Raw genomic sequence first — 18,836 nt, forward strand, 5'->3', positions numbered from 1 at the left:
CATCGGCAGGCGGACTCTCAACCACTGCACCACCAGGGAAGCCCTCTTCCTCACTTTTGACCAGAGCACACATACCCCTCTTACCCCCTGAGTTCTTAAGAAGTTGCCCATTAGTTTGATGGGGCTGTTCTCAGACTGTGGGAGACAGACCCACCTGGGGGAAGCTGGGTAAGGGCCTCAGTCCTTCCCACCTCCAGGCCATGGAGGTGCAGCTCATGGCTCTGGGGACATGGGTGGCAAACACAGCCCTATCCCCGCACCCCCAGTGGCTGAAGCCGGTGGCGTCCACCTGTGTTAGAGGAAGCCCTCCTGTCTTCGACTCAGCTAGCCCCAGGCTGCCCTTTCTTCCTGGGAGAAGTGATTGGTGTTTCTATGGTGGCAGCTGGTGGCTTCAACCTCCTGTTAGTGCTGCTGGCTGGGCTGAGGAAGCTCTTGTCAAGGAGGATTAGTTTTCCTTTTCTGTTTTGCCACGTTGCTCATTCCTCAGGTGTCTAGGTCAAAAGCAATCTGGGACAGTGGGCCAACGGGGCCCAAGGGACTGCCCCGTGGGTCTCAGAATCCCTTGCCCAGCTTGGCAGCCTGGAATTCTGAGCCCGGCTGCCTCTGACTGCCATGGCCCATCTCACAGTGCAAAGTCGGGGATTTCCTCAGGACTTCATGAGCCTCCCTAGAAGATAGCGCTCCTGGGGCGGGTGCTTTGAGCTGAGGGTGTTGAGGGAACTGCTCAGCAAAGTGCAGTTGGGCCCAGGTTTCCCTTGTCCTCACCAGGGAGTGGGGAGCTGCCTAGGGCAGCCACCGCCTCGATGCTTTACATATACTTTTCTCATTTAATCATCACAGCAACCTTGTACTTTGAGACCCCATTATCCCCATTTTATTGGAAGCTGGGGCTCAGAGAAGTGGGATAACATGCCCGTGTTACACTGTAAGTGGCTGAGCTGGGAGCCATGCAGATCTGATTGATCCTAAAACAATGGTCTCCCCATTACGCACCCCTGCTCCTCAGCAAGCGCAGCCCAGAAGGTGAGAATCTGATGGAGCTCCCACTTACTGCCTGACGCTGGCTCTGCCTCCTGTAAAACTGAGTTCTGTGTTCTTGCTTTTCCCCCCTTCAGATTGTAAAATAATCGAGGACAAGCCTTACAGCTTGCTCGTTTTTGTGCCTCATAACTCTTAGCTCAGTTGGGTACCTGATAAAAGTTTGCTGAATCAAACAAACATCTTCCCAACTTCTTTTATGTGGAATTTTGCTGCAGTCTTCCTTAGCTCTGTATTCCTGTTCTCAACAGCAAGGCTTTGTCCTTCAGCCTTGCTGTGGCGGGTTTAGAGTTGATGGGGGAAAGGGAAGAGGTGAGGTAGGAAAACGGCACTTTACAGAGGGTGTATCTCCCTGTAAAGCAGAGTAGATACAACTCTGCATTTTAAAGAAACTGAGCATATGGTTTCAGAAAATGATCTGAAGTTATCATTTCAGGCCAGTTTTAGCTTCATTTCTGTTTGATCTTCAGTTAGCTTTGCCTCTGAAAGGTTTATTTTTTTTCTGGTCCACAGTATCCTTACTAAATAATGATCTGGAAACAATTTCTTTCTTTTTTTTTTTGCGGTACGCGGGCCTCTCACTGTCGTGGCCTCTCCCGTTGCGGAGCACAGGCTCCAGATGCGCAGGCCCAGCGGCCATGGCTCACGGGCCCAGCCGCTCCGCGGCATGTGGGATCTTCCCGGACCGGGGCATGAACCCGTGTCCCCGGCATCGGCAGGCGGACTCTCAACCACTGCGCCACCACGGAAGCCTTGGAAACAATTTCTTTAAACATTACTCGGGGAGCAGTTAGGTGGGGATTCTCTTTGAACAGTTAATACCATTTTCATAATGTGAATAAGCACACTGTAATATTTTAGTGAAAGAACATAGCTCTGGAGTCAGAAGTCAGGGGTTTGAATCACCCTCTCCCAACTAACTTGCTTGGGGTAACTTTTCTGAACCTTTGCTTCCCCATCTGTAAAATGGGATTGAAAATAATACCTGCCCTTCCTATGCCCCAGACCTTTGTGAGGAGCAAAAGAGACAATAGGAAAGCATTTTAAGTATGCGATATAAATTGCTATCTGTTTGGTAAATTTGCATTTTGTGTGTTAGTTTCTTTTAAATCAGGGCTACAGTGTAGCTTCGCTCCTTCCTCGAATTCTTTGGGGGTGAATTAGCTCTTGCTGGAGCATCTGGTACACTGGTGACACACAGAGTCCCCAGAGGGTTTGAATTGGGTCCTAAGGGGAAGAGACAGAGGGAGATTCTTATCTGGGGAGGGCAGGGAACACTCTTTGTGCTTAGGGCAGAGGCCATGTGGGATGAAACAGAGTTTGATTTGTGTAATCCAACCTTGTCAGACACCACAGCCAGCTCTTTAAAAAAAAAAAAAAAAAAAGCCTTTTACTAGTTGGGCCTCTCTAGGCAAGAGGCTGATCCTATCACATCAAGTACATCTTTAGACCTGGCCAGACATCAGTTGTTCCTGGCTTCAGACAAGTGGGTTATCTTGCAAGGCAGACTTTTCTATAGTCAGTCCAGCGTGCTTGTTGAATACCTACTATGTGCCCTACGTGTTCCCTGTTATCCAGGACGAATGATCCGGGTGTTCAGTTACAGTGCCTTGTGCACAGGGGGAGTGACTCAAACACTTGTCAACTGACTGCCTCCATCCCCTGACCACAGAAAGAAAGTGGGACTGAAGGAAGAACACTAGATCTCTCATGCCTGGTTGTGCTCTCCTAACTGAAGAGAATATTTTTTATCCACCACGTTAGGGCCCCTTCCCTTGGGGCATTCACCTCTATTCTTTCCTTCCACGTCTTGGTCCTACCCTCTCGGCTCTGAATTTGAGAGCTCTGGTGTAAGCTTAAATTCCCATCAGCTTCCTATCTCCTGAACCCCAGTCTCCTGCCCCTGAGGTTACCCTGGCTATGCATTCTGGGAACCCCCATTCTTTGCAGGTTCCCAAACTTTGAGGGGTCCCAAGCCAGCCTGGGAGAGCTGAGCCGTGTGCCAGGGGTTTGTACCCACTGATCTCAGTCTATGCACTGGGTGCTGTGCCAGGTGCCTGAAAGTCAGAGGCCAAGTATACCCGTTCCTGGCTCCCCCTTCCTTCTCCCCTACACCCTCTCCTGGAAGGATCCATGTGCTCTGGTGTTTCAGTGTCTTTGTGTACCTCGTCCTGTTCGGTGAATGTTGATTTCCTTCCTTCTTAACTGTTTCTCTCCCTGGCCTCCCTTCAAGACCTTTTTCTTTCCTTTCCAGTCAGGCACTTTTGTTTAATTTTTAAAAAAATATTTTATTTATTGTTGTTTCTCAAAAATCAAGGCATTCTTTGATTCTCTTGCTATGTGGCAATTTGGTTTCCTTTCAAAAAAGGGCCTTCTGGGGGCTGCCCTGTGGCAGGAGAAGGCTGACTGGGGTATGTGTGGCATTGCTTGTGCTCACAGAAAGGGTCGCTGCGGCGGTAGATGGTTTCCCAGGCCCTGTTCTTGCTGGTCGCATGGCTGCCCAGGCAGCCAGCTTGACCCTGTACTAGGCAGCCTGTTCTCCAGGCCCACCCAGACCCTCTGCCAGGCTGACCGGATTCAATTGTTGGAGCTCTGAGTTTTAGTCCTCAAGGTAATCGTGGATGACAAACTCCGAATCACCAAACCTTAGGGTTGGAAAGCACCTCAGTGGTTTCCAAATGCCTCTCTGTGGCCTGGCTGCCTCAGAAGCACCTGGGCAGGATTTACCTCCGGGTTGGCCAAGTCATTACTTTGGTGGGAGGGAGGGAAAGAGACTAAAGAAAATACCAAATCATGAAATGTTTTCTTCTAGGCTATAGGATCATGAGTGATTTTATTTTCTCCTCTCTAATTTCTTGTATTTTTCAATTTTTCTACATTACTTTTATGACTAAAATAGACAATACATGCTGCTTCTGATTTTTAAAAACTGTCACTCAGGGAGCATGTTCAATACACAAATTCCTGGGCCCCTTCCCTGAAGATTCTGTCCCAGTTGGTCTGGGTGGGGCCTGGGGACTCTGTATTTACAATAGCACCTCAGTAGATTCTGTGATGCAGTCGGGTGTGGGAACCACTGATCTAATACCACACCTGCACTTCACCTATAAGGAGAGTCAGGCTGGTGGGAGACCCCAGCCTACCAGGTCCTCTGATTCCTGGCCCGGGGAGCCACCCACTACCCAGAGTGCCTTCCTGGATGATTCAGGAGCCCAGAGGCCTATCCCAGGCAGAGGCACAGAACCTAGGTCCTTCCTGAGGCTGGGCCTGTGTGCACCTAGGCCTGTCTGTGTCTCCTAGCAAGACCTCAGCCTTCCAGTCTGACAGCACTATCTGGCCCACAACTGCATCTAGGTTCCCCAACACCCACAATGATTGGAGTAAGGATTCTTCCTTGCCTCATCCCCAGAGACCTCAGGGCCCAGGAAGTTACCCAGGCAGCAGGTGGCCTCCATGAGGGGAATGTGGGGAGAAACTGAAGCATACAGGGATGGGATTGGTCCAGGCCCCAAATGATCGAGTTGTGATCTCCCTTCCTTGGCCCTTGAGCTGTTTTGAGACGATTTAGAGAAGGGGAGGATGGAGGGTCTGCTTGGGTGTAAAGAAAGGTATATGGTGGCGCTTGGAGCATAGTAGTAATGGGTAAGGACATTGCCCTAGGGCCAGGTGGTCTGGATTTAGCCCAGTCCCTGCCACTTACTAGCTATGTGGCCAAGTTACCTAACTCTTTGAATGATCTCATCTGTAAAATGGGCATGATAATACATACCTGCGTCATAGGGTTGTTGAGAGGACCAAAGGGGTTTAATGTGTATAGACCAGTTCTTCTCATACTCTAATGTGTCTTAAAGTCACCTGGGCATCTTGTTAAAGATGTGCATTCTGATTCAGTAGGTCTACATTTCTAATAAGCTCCCAGCTGATGCTGAAGCTGCTGGTCCGTGGACCACATTTTGAGAAGCAAGGATGTAAAACCTGACACGCTCAATTTACAGTTACTGTTAGGATCATGGTTGTTATTGTTACTTGGCCTTTTCAAACAGGCACCCGAGGAATTCCAGCAGACCGGCCTCCCCAGAGACCAGTCTTTTCCTGGATTTTCCTCGTATTCCACCCTATGACCTTTGCACCTGTCCTGGGTAGCAGCTGGGGAGGGGAAGCAGAAGGAGGGGGCGCTGTGCCCAGCTGCTGCAGGCGGGCCTGAGTCTCCAGGTTTGCAGCTGAGTCCATTTTCATGCTGCTTTACCCTAACCCGATTTTGTTAAGCCGGGTGTGTGTCCTCTTTTTACTTGTCTTTGTTTACAAAACATGAGGAAGCCATCCGTCTCCCCAGTCACAGTCTGCCAGGCCTCCACTGTGGCACACCCCGATTTCCCTTCCCCTCCAAGCAGGAGCCGTGCCTCCCACTTTCTGGATTGTTTTCCAGTCTCCCCTTCTGCAGGGGAAAGAGGAATGCTATTGCTACAGGTATGGGGTGGGGGGAATACCTGACAGGGCCCTGAGGTCACCCTCAGTTGACATCTCTCCTCTCTTTGTGGCCTCAGGCAGGGTGACAGGGAACCCGGCGAGGTTCCTGCACAGTTGCCTGGGGACAGGTCAGGGAGGCCAGGGCGAGATGTCCCTGCAAAGCTCTGGGAATCCAGGAGCCCTGGGCTCAATTTCCGGCTCTGCCACTGACTTGCTCTAGCCTCTTCTCCTCTGACTAGGAGTTGCCTGGTGGGGGCCTGGGCTGTAGTTAAAGACAGCAGGGGCTCCAGGTCCCCTACACATGCGTGCGCGTGCGCGCGTGCGCGCGCACACACACACACACACACACACTTCACGTAAGTGTGCTTGCTGCCTGGGCCACTGCGGCAATCCAAGTCCAGCCTCTGCGCTGGCTCCTTTTTTGCACACTAGGTTCTTATTCCCCTGTCCACTGAGAACACCGTGGAGAGGGCCCCAGCTAGTCCTCCTGCCCTGGCAGATAAAGAGAGAACAAAGACTGCCTCTTCCAGCACCCCTCAGTGCCCTTCGGACCTCTGCTGGCCCCTGGGAAATGGTACCTGTGTGGGCGGGGCACCAGCCACAATCCTGTGAGCCACTGACCGCTGACCTTTGCCCCCAGCTTCTCTGCCTGACAGTAGGACCTGGGATAACCTCCAGAGAGTAGTGTGCATTCTTTGTTTTTGTTTTGTTTTCAAGTATGTTCTTGCTTAACGTTTAATTGGCTCCAGTCAGTAGGAAAGCGCTCCAAGAGGGATTATTTATGGCTTACTGTCAAGAGCAGCTATAAAAAGGGCAGCACGGAGCTGGAGATGCTGGGAAGGGAGAGAGGGCGGGCGCAGAAGTGTGTGTGTGTGTCTGTGTGTGTGTCTGTGTGTGTGCGTGTTTGCACTGGATGAAATCAGATTTTTGCTGCCTCAGCAGTGTGGTTTAAATGGAAGATTAACCCTTTGACCTTCACAGTGTCAAATCACTTGCAGATGGAGGCTCCCCCGCTTTTCCCCCTTGTTTTCTGTGTTACTTTGGAGTTGGGGGAGAGAGGGGGGCAATTCTTCTCTTTCTTTCTGAAGAAAGTTTGTTGTTCATGCAGCTGAGGTTTGCGGGGCTCAGGAGCCAATCTGATTAAAAGCAGCACTTGGCTAAACTTTGGAAAATCCTGCAAGCAGGGGAAAAAGTTTAATCCTCTTGTGCACAGTGCATAAAGAGCCTGGTCTTTTCTTTTTAATGTTCACACTGCAATTGTATTTGGAGAACTCAACTATCTCCCCCTCATCGCCACTTCTCTCATCCCTCCCCCAACTCCCCCAGTTTGCTGTCCTGATGGCATTAAAGTGCCGCCCCAAGATGTGTGGATCTGAACTTTGATTGGAAATGATAAGGAGTCGTCTAAGGCTGCGTTTAGGAGTTACGTTGTTTTGTTTTGTTTTCTTTTCAGCACCAGCAGAACCGAAATCGCGTGTGGTGGCAGATCCTCCTCTTTCTCCACAACCTCGCTTTGAATGGAGATGAGAACAGGAATGGGGCGGGTCCCAGGTGAGGCTGGGCTGCCCTCTTCACATGGGGCACCATGGAAGGACATCGGCGAGGACTGACACTGTGTCTTATGAAGTTGTTGTTTTGTGTTTTTATTTTAAAAATTTCTCTCTGTGTACATAAGACATACCCAAGCGGGACCTCTTTCCCAGTTCAGGGCCTTGGCCAGGAATGGGGCCCTTTGTCAAACACTGTTGAAGTGGAGACTGGTGTGTCTGTGATGTGGGGCCTCCCAAGGGCTCGGACAAGTAGATCCTTCGGTTGTCAGTGGTCGAAGACAACCAGGTAGTGATGTGCTCCGGCGAGTGGACTGTAGTTTTCCCACAGGAACTTATTTAAGAAATAGGAGACTGGACTAGACTCCTGGTTCCACCAAACCTATCAGCCTTCCACTGTGGATGGGGCCCAGATCCGATGGGTCACACTGCTTTAACCCACCAGGGCCTCAGACGGGGCCTTTCCAGCTGCGTGTGGCAACTTCACTTGGTCGGTCAGCCAGCTCCATGTCTCGGTTCTCCTTGGGCCCAGCCATTGCCCACCCCAAGGGCTCAGGGATTCTTGCCCAGCCCCTGTCATCTCCAGCAGACCTCAGGGAGGGTTGGGTTTCTCCACGGACCCCTCAAATGTGCCGCAAAAATGAACCAAACTTCTGGGTAGGCCTCATGTCTGACTTGGTCCTACTCGGAAGCCCCAGGATTGGTCCTGAGGTGCAGAACCACTGCCCCCTCTGGCTGCCTGGGACTGTCTGGGTGTCAACCATGGATGAGCCAAATAGCCAGTCAGTGTGCTGTAGCCAGCAGCTTGTGCCTTAGTCAGCTCTTGTTTTGAAAGACCCAGCCAACAGACGGCATCCCGCCCCCCATAGCAGCACTCTAGCACCGGAAGGGACAGGATTGCATTGCGGTGGCTCTGGGAAACAAGGCGGCCATCCCACCTCTAAGAGTCAGCCTTGAGGAACCCAGACCCCTTGGTTTCCTTGGAAACCACATACCTCCTCCCTTTTATCCCCATTCCTTTCTCACACCTAGTGGGATACAGGAAGAAGCCAGCACAGCGGCTTTGTCAGCTGAAATGTGTCTTTTAGAGTAACAGACAGTGATTAGAGTGCGGAACTGTCAAAGCTGGGTACACACTTCCTGTCTTCCTTCAGCTTCCGGCCAGGCCAGAAAGGCCTGCTCTGGAACTCAGCAGGGTCACAGATGCCTCTGATCTTCCCTTCTCTCCCTGCTGTGGCACTAATGGACAGAATTTAAAGCAGCCAGTCTGGCAGCTCTGAGAGCAGACACAGGGAATCTGAAAAGACACAGGGAATCTGTTAACCTAGAAATTAAATTATCATTTTTGCATATGTGAGAAAAGTTAACATTGGTGCTAACGGTGAAGCAAGGCCCAAGGAAAAGATGGCTTCCCTGGGCAGAGAAGACCCCAGGGCTACCCAAGGAAATTGGAGGAGTCCTGAGTAGACTCTCAAATCTGAACGAGCCCAGGTTCCTCTAATTCTGCAGAGAGGAGGTCTTTGTTACCGTTGAAGGACACACTGATCTTCCTGATGTACGGTCAGGCAGGTTGTTCACTGCACAAGGCCACCTGCAGAGGAAGGTAATGGAAGCTAGAATCCAGCCCGTGCTCTGCTCACTAAGCTGTATGCCCTAGTGTAGGGCTGTGTCTGCTTACAGGAAGGGGTGCCTTTCCTAATTTGCACAAAGGTGCCCTATGGGCTCACGGTGGCTCGGAGAGGGACTTCAAACTGCATAAGCCTTGGTTTTGTTCTGCTTGGATGTTCTGGAGCTATTACCTATTCTTGGACAGAATTATATTCTCAGGGCGTGTACCATGGTTTGTCTGCTAAGAAGATAGGTTCCTGCTTACAAGAAGGAACCCAGGGAACAGGCATGAAGACTGGCGCTGGGACACGCTGACCATTGTGAAATCCAGCCTTCCCTGTGTGTCTCCACACCATTTTTTGACCTGCATAGGACATGTGTTGTCTTTCCCTCTCCTGGACCAAGGCTGTGATGGGCAGGCTGCTGGTGTATCTCTGAGTGGCACACACAAGAAAACCAGGATTATTTCTACCAGCCACTTTTATCTACTCTCAGCAGACTTTCCATGTGAGCTGAGTGAGAGAGCAAATAAATGGTCCAGGCCTTGGTGCCGAGGCAAAGCCATCAGCTTCAGAGACCTTGCTGGGCCTGGGTGGGATGTCCTGTGGCCTGTCCTGAGAACTGAGCCCAGAGTTTGAGAAGCTCAGCTGAACATCGCGCCTGGGGCCGGGTGGAGGGTCATCTGACTGCACTGTCTCCATCTTCTGTGAAGCCAGGAACTAACTCACTATCCTAAGCAAGCCAGGGCAAAATGTACAACGCCTCTCCTTCCCCTCCCCCCAGAACCCAGGAGGTAGAATAGCCCCAAGAGGAAGAGAGGTTCCTCCTGGCTGGCTGTTTTTAATTGGCCTAGTGGTCTAGACTGGCCCCTTCCCCCTCTGCCTGGTGAGTTGGTCTGAACATTCCTCAAGTCCAACCTCAGGACACATGTCCCTCCCCCTGGGCTCCCTCTCCCCGTCCCCCAGGAGCTTGGCTGTCTCTAGTTAGGGAGTGGAGAATCAGATTTAGAGGGAGGGACAGTCTGACCTGGCTCCTGACCTGTAACCAACAGAAGACTTGTGGAGCTTTTGTGGTTTGCTGAGGGTGGGGGTGGGAGAGGGACTGGAAACCTCCCTCCCCGGTAGGGATGCCCTGGAGGAGGGGAAGCCTGATATTCAGGGTCGAAACAGCCCTTCTGATTCAGAACCCCAGAGTAGGGGATTCTGGAAGCCGGTAGACAGAACTGGGGAGGGAACCCCCTCAGGCCCCCTGTCTGACTCCCCCAGAGAGTTGGAGGACTCAGCCGGGTCTCTCTGCCCACTTCAAAGTCTGGGCTGCTGGAGAGCTGCCCCCGTGGCCTTTTCTTCCTCAGTCCGAGGCAGAAAAAGACCACCTCCCAGTGCCCTCCACGAGCCCCTAGGGGAGGGGGTCTATGTCGGGAGCTGTGTGGCAGGCACCTTCCGAGCGGTCAGAGGGGCCCAGCTGACTTGTCTCTGTCCCCAGTGGCCCAGCCCCATCCAAGGATGGGTCCGGCCTGGGCGTGGCAGGGAGGGGGTGATTTGGGATGATCCAGCCAGGGCCTCCACTAGGGGCTGGGGAGCCACTATGACTGTCCTAGTCAGCAAGGAGCATGTGGAGAGATTGCGAGCTTGTCTCGTTTGAGGGACCTGATGCAGTGGGGTAGGGCAGGTGAGAGCCCGCAGAAGCAGGCACTTCAGTTCTGCAGGCTTCTGCACATCAGTGCTGCAGCCCAGGCCGGAGGAACCTGCAGGGTCCCTCTGTGTGTAGGTGGGGACACCTTGGTGAGAGACCACCCTGGCCAGACTCCTTAACCCATCAGGCTGTGAAGCCTCCTGGGGACAGTGCGGGCAGTGGGCTCCTCAAGGCTGGTGGGGACTTTGAGCTTCGAGGGACCCGCAGAGAAAGCCGCGCTCTTTCATAGATGCGCCAGCCTCTTGGGCGGAAGGTGCTCGGAGCCCTGCAGGCTTCCAGTTCGCACTGCCCCTCTCTGTGCACAGGAGGCCAGAGCCTCTCCCTGCTCTGTGAGCATTGCCCAGTGGGCTGCCCCATCCCTGGGTCCACAGGGCCTATCGGGGGAGACCCAGTGAGAATGTAGCATTTTGTCCCTCCCAGGTTAGCTGTCCTGGGTTCTAGGCACTCTGCCTCTGGGAGAGAAACAAGGAGAGAGAGAGGGGTTGGGGACTCATTGTTTTTAAACCTGTACAGAATATTTGGCTTTGTGTTCTTCACATGCATATATGTGTGTGTATCTTTTCCCCCATCAATTGGTACAGTTTTTAATAAAACCATTTAAAGCAAAGCTTGTCTTTTTCAAGGTGTAGTAAAAATACAAGGGGATCTGTTGGTGGATTAGAGACTCCCAACTTGCTTCTCAGCTGCCCTCCTGAGTTACCATCCGGGACCCCCGGCTTTTGTCAGGACTTCCTTTCCCCTCTTGGGGTCGTGAAGAGCCATTCTGACCACACAGTAAGCGGCACAGCAGAGGCCCCATGAAGTGGAATCCAGCCTCCACCAGCTGAATGATCATAGGCAAGTTGTTTAACCTCTCTGAGCCTTCAGTTCTTCCATGTGTACATTACAGCTGTGCCTGCCTTGCAGGATTAAAGCGAGTGTGTACAAAGGACCTGCCCAGGGCCAGCCCTGAGCAACTGGCAGCCTCGGTGACCAAAAGTACCCTGGCAGCCCCTCTGCACAACCCCCCACCCCTGTCAAGCTGGGCTTCGCTTTCCTTTTGTCAAGGTAGCATCTCATGAGGTAGGCAAGTTGTAGGGGGACTTCCTGGCTTGTCTTTCTTTGCGGACTAGCAATGTTGTCTGATTCAAAGGGGGTAATTTAAAGCGCTTGACGGAGTTCTAAAAATCCTTGGGGAAAACCACTCCTGGTCCTATCAGCAGTAAGCTGTGAACTGGAGGGCCAGCTCGCTGTGCCAGTTAGGAAGCTGTCGGCTCTCTGAGGACCAGCCTTCCACTCTGGTTCCTAGCCTTGTAGAGAGTGGGAGCTTGAAGTGATGTCAATTGTCTTGTCTGACCTCTTCATTTTATGGATGAGAAAACTGAGGCCCAGAAAAGGGATGCAATTTTCTCTTTGGGCTTTTTAAATAGCTGAGTCAGTCAGAGGGGGGCTTACCCCCATCCATCTTGGTTTCCATTTGGAAATCGCTGTGCTCTTGCGGAGATCAGCGGGGAAGCCAAAACTTGTCTGTTTTTAATGCCAAATAACTGCCTCTTCTCCTGTAAAACATGGCACTTCTAACCACTCTATATTTGGACAGAGAGGTTTATTTTTACTGGAGTGTGGTAGAAGTGGGGCCTGGTGCCACGTCCGGATGTTATCCTGCATTTCACATGCAGGCTTGTAGCTGAGGCTGTGAAGCAGCTCCTCTGAGGTTCGCAGGGAATTAGGTGATTGTGATAGTAACGACTTTCTTTCAAGTCATCTGTGCCTACTTTGGGTGAGGCTGCACTCAGTTGCCCAGCTAGAAACCTGAGACCTCACCCCCTCCCTTCTCTCTCTGATCCCTTCAGAGGAGGTCCAGTGAGAAGTTAAAGGCACAGCTGCCCAAGTTTGAACCCAGGCGCTGCTGTTTGCCAGCTGAGCGGCACAGGGTGGGTCACACAGTCTCTCTGTGCCTCGGTCTCCTCATGTGTAAAATGAGATGATACTAGTACCCACCTCATAAGGTTGTTGTAAGCATTAAATGTGTGAATATGTGTAAGGGGCTTAGCATAGTGTTTGTTACATGTTAGTATTTAACTAAATGTTAGCTCTTAATGTTATTAATAATATTACTTTTATTATTATTATTTGGAGGCAGCTGATCAATAAGCTCTGACCGTTCTTTCTCTCTCTCTCTTTTTTTTTTTTGGCTGTGCCACGTGGCTTGTGGGATCTTAGTTCCCTGACCAGGGATCGAACCCGTGCCCCTTGCAATGGAAGCGCAGAGTCCTAACCACTGGACTGCCAGGGAAGTCCCAGCTCTGAACATTCTTATTCAGAAATATGCCTTGCACCTATCTTCTGTCTATCTCTGCCACATTGTTTCTTTCCCTGGACAACTGCAGAGCCCCTACCTGGTCTCTTTGCCAGCCTTGTCCCACCCACAGTGCCTTCTCTGCTGCCAGGGGACCTTTCTAAAAGACAGACTCCCTCCCATCCCTTCCCACTGGAAAACTTGCCCTACTGGATCCATTCCACATTCTGTAGCCTGCCTCTCCAGCTACCCCCTTGTATGAGTATTCTGTATGTGTATCCTATATTTGTATTCTGCATAACATGTATCCTTATATTTGTATTCTGCATAACAAATTATCCCAAAGTGTAGCCGCTTAAAACCACTGACATTTATTATCTCACAGTTTCTGTGGGTCAGGAATTCAGAAGTGGCAGCCCAAGGTGGCAGCATGCTGAGAGGCTAGTATTAAGGTGGAGATTCCTGGAGCACCCAATCGATTTACACTATATAAGCTCAGTGAGACCGGTGTGGGGGTGGGGATGCAGTGGTGGGAGGGGAGAGAGAGAGAGAAATGTACGTATAATGTAGTGCAGCAGACCCGTCTCTGGCCCTGCTCTCAGTGAACATGTGGCACCTGGCGTGAGTGGGATATGGGAACATGCATGACAGCCCTTTCTTGACCTCTTATCGCACCAGCATCTTATTCCTCAAAGATACGTTTTTCTTGTCCAGTCTGGCCCTAAATGTCAGTGGTTTTCTCGGCTGTTCAACTGAGGCAAGAGAGCTCTCTTCCAACCTGAAGGAAAGCTGGCCGTCTGGGGTTTCCCTGAGAAGCGATCTTGTATTTTACTTCATGGGTGTCTCACAGGACTTTCAAGGGCATTTTTCACTTCCTGTGATTTTGGCCTTACAGGAGGTCTTAGAACCAGCCCCTGCGGAAAATGAGTCTCCACTGGACCCTGAAACCAACCATTCTGCCCTTAATCCCCTGCTTCCCTAGAGAAGTTTTTGCCCTCCTATGTGGGAAGCCTCCACGTAGAATTAGAATTGGAATTGCCCTGAAGGGAGGGTGAGGGTAAGTGATGTAAGCGGTATCCTGTCTGGCTGCAGCTTTGCTACCATTTAAAGACTCCATGGTACTCTGCAGGCAGATCCATCACTAGTGTTGGAACTAATGCCGAACCCTGCCTGCCTGTGAGAGAAGACAAACGAGGTCCATTGAACGAGCTGACGGCCTTGGCTGAGCCCCTCACCAGGACGCCACTGTAAGTCCACGCACAGATTTGGAAGAAACACATGATCCCTGCCCTCAACATTAGGTCCTAAAAGAAAGCCAGTTGCTATGAAGCAGTGGGAAGCCCACCTGACTGGGATTGAGACTGGGTTTTTAAACTGACTCTGTCACTAACTGGCTGATTGACTTGGGGCAGGGAAGTGACTTCACCTCTCTGGTTCTTGATGTCCTCATCTGTACATTGGGGTGGGACCAGTCTGCCTATCTGTGACCTGCTCAGCATTTTCTTCCATCGTTTCTTTATTGGGTCTTGAATGCTTTTAAAAGAGACTCTGCTGAGACTGTAAACGGATCCCCTCCTCAGGAGACGGCACAGAATACACAGACTCAAGAATTTTTCTATAAGATTTCAGGCAGTTTATTGGGTCTCTTTATCTGTCACTTGGTCTCCAGGTTTAAGGACTCTGAGGGAAAAAGCAAAAGAACGAGGATTGCGAAAACTCAGAAACCAAAGCAAGCTCTTTCCTCATTCTGCTCCTGCCTTTGCTCATCCCACCAGAGGTGGCTCCCTGCCAGACTCCTCACCCTTATGTCCAACATGAAGGAGGGCGGCATAGGCCCTGGAAGTACTGTATTTACTCTACTGCGTTCTTGAGTCCAGAGACGCCCATTTCTCCATCAGCACACAGGGGGGCTGAAGGTGTGACAGACGTCTGTTCCTTTTGGAGGCCCCCGCCTGGGTAGGGGTTGTCTTTGTGGCCCTTCTACCTCATCTAGCTTGAAGGAGGGCAAAGAGCCTGGGTGCCTTCCTGTAAACTCAGGGAGGAAAGGGGCTTCTGATGAAGGTGTCTCGGGATCGTGCTGAAGGAGCTGGTGGAAGCAATTGGATGCTGAAAGTGAAGGAGACCATGGCCCTGGGGAGACCCAGGGGCCGTCAAGGTCAAAGACCTGGGAACTCTGGGCACCCCTGTTAAAAGTTCTTGCTTTTCACCTGAGTGAGCCCACGGTTCTGCTCAGTGATTCTGTCTTTGAAGTGGAGAGGGTTCAGCGCCCGGTAGCAACCTCATTTCTAACACATCATTACATTTGCCCAGTGCCCTTGAGCACCAGGTACAAATTTTACAGGGGCTGTACACACACACAAACACACACTCAAGTGGGCTGAGTACTGTTTTAAACAGTGACCACAGTCCGGTAGATCAGCGTCGAGTCTGGTAGATCAAACCTGGGGTCAGTGAGCCTTTGGCCAGAGCACTAAGGCTCGGTACTGCCTCAATGTGCTGCTGCTGTTGCCATATACCTAATTTCAGTGATCCCCCTCCTGAAGTGTAGAGAAGAGCTGGTGACATCTCATCTACTGGGGAAACTGAAATTCACCTTTAAGAATGGATGTCATTCCATCAGGACCACCTCTCACCGCTGCCGGCAGCCACCATTTACCCAGTACGTTGATCAGCATGTGAATGGCCCTGTGCCTGTCTGGAAAGACTCTTGGTGGCGGAACTGGTCTGTCTCATTCACCACTATATCCCCACTATCTAGCAAAGAACCTGACACTTGCGCGATGCACAGAAATCTTTGTGGAAGGAAAGAGGGACGAATAACGATGGGAGGAATGGAATGGGAACTGATGTGATGATGCCCAGGGAGATACGCCATCCTCCGCCATATTTATTTCTGAACTCCTCCTGAGTCCCATGGGTCCAGGCTTTAAGTGGAAAAATGAATCTTGTTTCCTTTTCCTCCCCTGCCAAAGTCTGGAAGTCAGATTTTTGCAGACTTTCAGGAAACTTGACTTGCTCACTTCAGTAAGATTGAATGCAGCGATTTCTGGGCAGAGGTGGGGTCGGGGAAAGGGCACGCTGGCCCTGGGCAGGCGGGCTATGAGCAGTATAGGATGGTGGGCAAGGCTCAGTGTTGGCCGTGAGTAGAGCCCAAGCTCACCAAGTATCCGTGGGTCCCCAGCACCTTGGTGAATGATGCTGCCGTGGGCTGCTGGTGCCTGAGGGTGCAGCCAGGGTGGGCTGAGTCAGCAGCCTGCCAGCCTTCCTTCCGCAGCGCCAACCCTCCTCCTCTGGAGGAGGGGCAATGAGGGGGAGATGTGGTCCAGGCTGTCCTGTTGTCTTCTCTGGTTCATCCCAGCCATCCAGGATGAGAAGGGGGAGGAGTTGGGGGGAGCATTGGCCCAGGAACAGCCTGCGGTGTTTAGACGTCGGGACTCCAAGGAAGTTCTATCGTATGATCTATGAAAAACTCTCCCCATGGACATTGCCCTTGCTTCCAGTTGCTTCAGCCTGCCTCTTCTCCACACTGGCTACAAGAGTACCGTGTCCCTCTGCAAGCCAAGGAAGCTCTGTTTATTTTTTTGAAGTTCTTTGCTCTACCGTGAGCCACAAACAGACGCTCTCCCCACGGAAGCCTGGGAGCCTGACACAAAGAGTTAACCTCCCTCCAGTGGCATCCTATTAGACCCTTGAAACCTGTGTCAGCGCTCTCTTTCCCCGCTCCCCCTGTGTTTAGCCTCAGGACTGCCAGTCGCTTGCTCCTTGCACACAAAGGCTTCTCTGTTTCTGGCCAGGCTAGAGTCACATGCTTTCACTCTTAACCCCAGAGCTTTAAAACTAAACACCCACCCTCTTTGGCCCCGGATGACCCTGTTTACGTCTGCTGAGCCAATTCCAAACAGCAACAGTAGTGAAACTTCTGTCCGGAGAGACTTCTCCACTAATGGTGTAAGAGAACAAATCTTCACTTTGTATAACGTGAGGACTTTAAGAAGTTTTGGGAAATGACTTAGAGGGAAACAACAACAAAAAAAACCCCAAAACACAAGCAAGCCAGCAGCCTGCCCCAACTTCTCTATTTTCTAAAGTGTCTCTTACCAGAGACCCCAGGGGCTCGGGATAAAGCTTGCAAGAAACAGAAAATGGTGAGCAGAGTTTTAACAGCTGAGAGAAAGGACATTCTGGATTTTCTTATTGTGATCCTACTTTTTTAAACTCTTAAGGAAAGGGATATTATCTTTCTTTTTTAATTTATAATTTTTTAATGAAAGACGTTCTCTTTGCTCCATGTCACTGATGATAGGAAAGAAAGACTCCCTTCCTTGGTTTAAGGGACTGACTAGTGAAGCTTTAGAGACTTCTGGAGAGGAGGTCTGGACTGATCCATTTCAAAGTCCTGGGTCAGAAGGACTTGCATTTCTGTTTTTCCCTAAAGATTTCTTTTCGTTCAGTCTGTGTTAGCCCATGTTAGCTGTGAAGGAAGTCAAGTTTCCTTTGATTGTTCTTACCCTGATCAAAGTGGTAGAAGTTGAAGGGAAAATACCAGAGCCTGAAGTTGCTGGTAACACTGGAGGCCCCAGATTAGGTATTTGTAAACAGTATAGATAACAGAAATGATCAAGTGTCTGTTGGTCTCATGTCCATCCCCGAAGAAAGTAATGGAGGTGGAGCCAAGGAAACCAAGTTCTGTGTCCTAGGGGTCAGTGAAATTCCATAGACTGGGAGTGGCGGATAAGTTTCATCTCTAGTGATGATACTGAGAAAGTGGCAGCCACCTGTGTTGGGAAGGATTCTGATGCTACATCTGGACGTAGCAGAAAAGAGTGCTACGAGCAATCAGCACTGTCTACTGGGCATGGGTGGAGGAAACGACAGTACATGTTTGCTGTCCCTGTCTTGGTGCAATCTCAGAAAGTTAGATTATCGTATGTACGTAAAGATGAATAGAAAACAGGCAGTCCCAGAGAGGAAATGGCAGACAGCATGGGAGAAGACATAGTAATTATGGCAAAGACAGTGGTGCTCACTAAAAATTGTATTTAGTCCTGCGTATTAGGGGGGCCATGTGACAATTTCTAAGCAGTGAAATAGAAGCAGAAATGCTGTGTCACCTCCAGGCGGGGGTAGAAAATATGCGTGAGCCATTTTTTATTCTCTTCCCTTGTTCCAGTGATTGAGGAGGACTCTTGTTCTAGGTAGTACAGCTGCAGCATGGTGTAACCTTTGTCACTCTGGATCCCTGAGGGCTATGTGGAGCAGAGCCCCTGGCCAAGCTGGAATGAACACATGGCATAAGAAAGAAAGAAGCCTTTTTGTGTCCACTGTGTTCAGAGTTACTTTATTACTGTAGCATACCCTAGCCTATCCTGACTAACATAGTTACCAAGGGGGAAAATTTTTTCTTTTCTTTTTTTCACTTTCTGCCCACATTTGAGATCACTATTTCAAAAAAATGAAATGATAGAGCTTTGAAAATCAACTCTGGTGTATATGAGTATTGCCAGTCTGGAAGATTCTGTTTGAAGTAGGGATTGCAATTCTGCAAAATATTGAAACTGTATGTGAAAGCAATTTGAAAACAATATACAAATATAGTATATTTCAGACATAACTTCCAGTACTTACTCTAGAAATACTACCATCACTGCCTGGGGCCAGAGAGGGTGGTGAGAAGTATCACTTATGAGCAAGAGAAGAAAAAAAGTCTTCAGATTCATGAAAACACTAATGTTGGGATACTTGGGCTGGAGAAATCTAGATATAAAAGGTAAAAGAGACCTTGGTAATTTAATCATATGTCAAAGGATTTCTTAGGAAAAAATGCTGAGTACCCCTGACTGCAATTAACAAAGTATTTCCATGGCGGGATCTGTTCACCAACCTCTCTCAAAATGCTTGCACAGAGGGTTCAGTTCACGCACTTGTTAACCACCAGCCTTGTTGATCCGTTTTCTTATTTTCTTCTCAACTGCTGTTCTTCCTTATCCCTATCACAACTATTAGTACTTGTACTACAGCGCAATTGCCCAATCTATCTTTTCTCCTCGGCTGCCCACTTCCCATTCCCATAATTTCAGAGCTCGGTGCAGTGTTCACTGAGATTATAACCATTTGAGGTTTTGCTCATTCTTCTTAGGCTCTCTAAATCTTTGCATCTCTGATGATTTCTGTAAGTGCAACATCTGGGTCAGAGATATCAGGAATGC

General features: G+C 50.3%; 1 protein-coding gene across 1 annotated transcript in view; it reads left to right on the forward strand.

Moving 5' to 3' along the window:
- Nucleotides 1-7,060, forward strand: part of BMF (Bcl2 modifying factor) — a 14,934-nt gene extending 7,874 nt beyond the window's left edge. The window contains exon 3 of the mRNA XM_007460186.1: nucleotides 6,959-7,060. Within this exon, the coding sequence (XP_007460248.1) occupies nucleotides 6,959-7,060 (102 nt within the window). The remainder of the gene's footprint in view (nucleotides 1-6,958) is intronic.
- Nucleotides 7,061-18,836: the final 11,776 nt, after the last annotated feature.

Source organism: Lipotes vexillifer, unplaced genomic scaffold (assembly GCF_000442215.2).
Source record: "Lipotes vexillifer unplaced genomic scaffold, Lipotes_vexillifer_v1.1 scaffold408, whole genome shotgun sequence".
Classification (NCBI taxonomy): Eukaryota; Metazoa; Chordata; class Mammalia; order Artiodactyla; family Lipotidae; genus Lipotes; species Lipotes vexillifer.